Raw genomic sequence first — 3,233 nt, 5'->3', positions numbered from 1 at the left:
GCGGGCATCTGGCGGAGCTGCAGGGAGCAGGGTGGCCAGCAGGGGCAGCGGGCGTCCAGCGGAGCTGCCGGGAGCAGGGCGGCCGGCTGGGCCTTGCGCGCAAGCTGGGAGGGCAGGTGGCACAAGTCTAAGAGGACTTCCTTTGTCCGCGTGGGCTCACCTGGACAGACAGGTGACCTTGTGACAGCTGGTAATCACACAGCTGTTTTCTTTAACTACAGGCCTCTTAACGCAGATGACGTGAGAAGTGCAGCAGGCCTGATGCTCCCCAACCGTCGCCCCCAGGACCGCAGGACAGAGGCTCTGAAGGGCCTCCCCGCAGCTCTGACTTCATATGATGCCTCCCCCTCCCTCCAGGAACCCGAGTGTGGATGCTCACCTAGGATCCACGTTTCCGACAGGTACTTGACCGTCTCCTTCTTCCTTCCTGGGGAGGGTCCGATGAAGATGCTGGCCTGGCGAGGGACCTGTGTGACCCGACCCCCGCACAGCACGACCAGCTCCCCCAGCTTGGCTCTGGGGGGGTTGCTGGCCGGGGAGATGAACATGGTGGGCTGGTCGGCAAACAGGGTTCCACGGTACTGCCCAGCGGAAGACAGGCGTTCCTGGCGGCAGAGCTGTGGGGAGAGACAGGGGCAGGGATTACTCTAGACCTTTTCATTGTTGAGAACAAGCTGACTGAAATAGGAAAGGCTGAGGTTGGGTTGTCTGTCCTCGACGGGTTCTGAGGATCCAGGGGTGATGACAACATTTACGAGCAGATGACATTTTCTGGGGCAGCAAATTTACAAGCAAAAAAAAAAAAGTTTAGGCCTTTGATTTATTACAGATTCTAGACCAAATTATTGGAAAGCAATCAACTGTTCGGTTGAGCCAGGTGGACAGCCTCCTGAGTGACGGGAGGGCCGTGGAGGCAGGAGGCTCGCCTGGAGTGCCCACTGAGTGGGACTGCACCCTCTGCCCGGCTCAGGGCGCCCACAGTGGGCAGCGTCAGCGCTGAGCCACTCCATTCACCCCCGTCCGTCAGCAGGAGAACACAAAGGGAGTCCTGGCCCTGTGCCCGCGGGCCGGGGGGGGCCTGAGGGCCGCGTTCTGGTGGGTGGGGACCAGTGTGGAGACCCCGCAGGGTTCAGAGCGGGCCGTGCGGCCTGCCCTGATGGGTCAGGGTTGGCGGCTGGCCTGGAGGCGGCGGGGAGGCCCCTCTGTTCTGACACACACGGTGCTAAGTACCGATTAAAGAAAGACCCCTCAATGCACAGATAGCCCTGGGGAGGTGGTCAGGGTTCCAGACTTTAACCCGTGAATTTCTCTGAGGACAGGTCTGTGGCTCAGGGCAACTGCGGGTTTTGACGGGAGGTCTGTGGGAGGAGAGGGTGGCGCGCCTCAGAGGAGGGGGCACCCAGCGCCCAGAGGACGGGGGGTGGCCAGCGTGGGGCCAGCGTGACCCCAGGCGGGAGGGCGGCAGAAGATGCCCTCCTCAGGCTGCCGCTCCGGCAAAACCCCAGGAAGAGCTGTTCCTGCACTCGGTTTGCATGCTGCTCTCGTTTTCAGGAAAAGATCCTACACCCCCCACCCGCCGCAAAAGAGAAAAAGGCTCCACCATCAGTGAAATGAATGTGATCAATTTAAATCTGGCCGTAGAGTCACTTTCTTTTCTTACGCCAACCTTGAATTTTGCCATAAGTGCTGATATAAAGCATCATGTTTTATATCTTCCCTTCGACTCAGGAACTAACAGGGCAAATGACAATTCTGCCAGTGTGGTACCTTCGTTCATGCCGTCAGTTACTCCCAACATCCCTGGGAGCAAGTGGGGCGCTCCTTTAATTTTGCACATGAAGATACTGACGCGGAAGAGATCTGCTTTGGTTAACTGTGAGCTGAGCTCAGGAGAAAGCCGAAGACCCATAAACGCAGTGAGTCACGGGGCCACGCAGCCCTGCAGCTGGGGATCCAGAACCTCCCTCAAGTTGGATGCAGTCACATGTCGTCAAAGCTTGCTGTAGGAGGTGAGGCCTGACACAGCAAAGGAACAAAGTCAGGGCACCCTTCCCGGCTTTCTGTTGCTCAAACCCACTCTGTCCTTTCCTCCTGAGCAGGGAGGCGCAGTCATTTTCTGAGTGCTGACCTCTGCAGGGCCAGCTGTTCAAGGTGGGCGCCCCTTCCCCGCCGGGGGCGGGGGGGAGACTCAGGCTTGGCCCGAGCCAACTGTTGGGACCCTCCTTACAAAGGCCTGCATGAAGCTGGGCTGGAGTCTGGCCAGTGGGGCCTGGGGGCAGGTCTTTTGGGGGCGGTTTTTCCTCACTCCCTATAAGAGCGACTTTGGCCTGTCGACACAGGACACCCCGGATTCCCGAGGCTGAGAACCACCAAGTGGGAAGACGGAATGGCGTGGACCTGGGCAACGAGGGCCTCTAAGTCGGTAGCCTGACCAAACCAGGCCCTGTCCTCCTCTGTCCTTTTAATGTCGGGGGGAAACCTCCTAACTTTTGTTTCTCTCCATATCCTCAGTTTAATGCCTCCCCCCGCAAAAAAATTTTTAAGAGGTATTCTGAATTTTAATTGGAAGTAAAATTGATGTTATATTAGATCAAGGTACGCATAGTGATTTGATATTTTCTTATATCACAAAATGATCACCATGACAGGCCTCATTATCATCATCTGTTATCATACAAAGACAGAGTACATAGTTTTTGACCATTTTCCCCACACTGTACATTTCATGCTCATGATTCACTTATTTTGCAGCTGGAAGCTTGTTCCTCTGCACCCCCCACGCCCCAGCTCACCTCATCCATTCCCCTCCCACCACAGCTTCCCCTCTGCACCCCCCACGCCCCAGCTCACCTCATCCATTCCCCTCCCACCACAGCTTCCCCTCCAGCAGCCACAAGCTGGTTTCCATATCTATGCTTCTGTTACTGTTTTGATTTGTTTGTTCATTTGTTGTCTTAGTTTCTACATAAGTGATACCACATGCTATTTCTCTTTCTCTGTATGACTTATTTCACTTAGCATAATACCCCTTAGATCTATCCATGATGTTGCAAATGGCAAGATTTTATTTCTCATGACTGAGTAATATTCCATTGTGTGTATACATATCCCACATCTTTAGCCACTTGTCTGTGGACACATATGTTGCTTCCATATGATGAGGGTATTATACATTCTCTGGAAAACAAGCGTCTTCTGACTGGTGCTCTGTGATGACCTAGAGGGTGGGATAG

General features: G+C 55.0%; 1 protein-coding gene across 4 annotated transcripts in view; it reads right to left on the bottom strand.

Annotated features, from left to right (window-relative positions):
- The window catches only part of MCPH1 (microcephalin 1), a 240,396-nt gene that overhangs the window by 10,925 nt on the left and 226,238 nt on the right, over positions 1-3,233 (bottom strand). For all 4 annotated transcript variants that reach the window (XM_010854073.1, XM_010854072.1, XM_010854076.1 and 1 more), the window contains one exon: positions 380-617. In XM_010854073.1, coding sequence (XP_010852375.1) covers positions 380-617 — 238 coding nt within the window. The remainder of the gene's footprint in view (positions 1-379; positions 618-3,233) is intronic.

Source organism: Bison bison, unplaced genomic scaffold (assembly GCF_000754665.1).
Source record: "Bison bison bison isolate TAMUID 2011002044 unplaced genomic scaffold, Bison_UMD1.0 scf7180017864336, whole genome shotgun sequence".
Taxonomy (NCBI): domain Eukaryota; kingdom Metazoa; phylum Chordata; class Mammalia; order Artiodactyla; family Bovidae; genus Bison; species Bison bison.
Note: the sequence above shows the minus strand (reverse complement) of the source record. Positions and strands in the feature narration are given on the sequence as shown.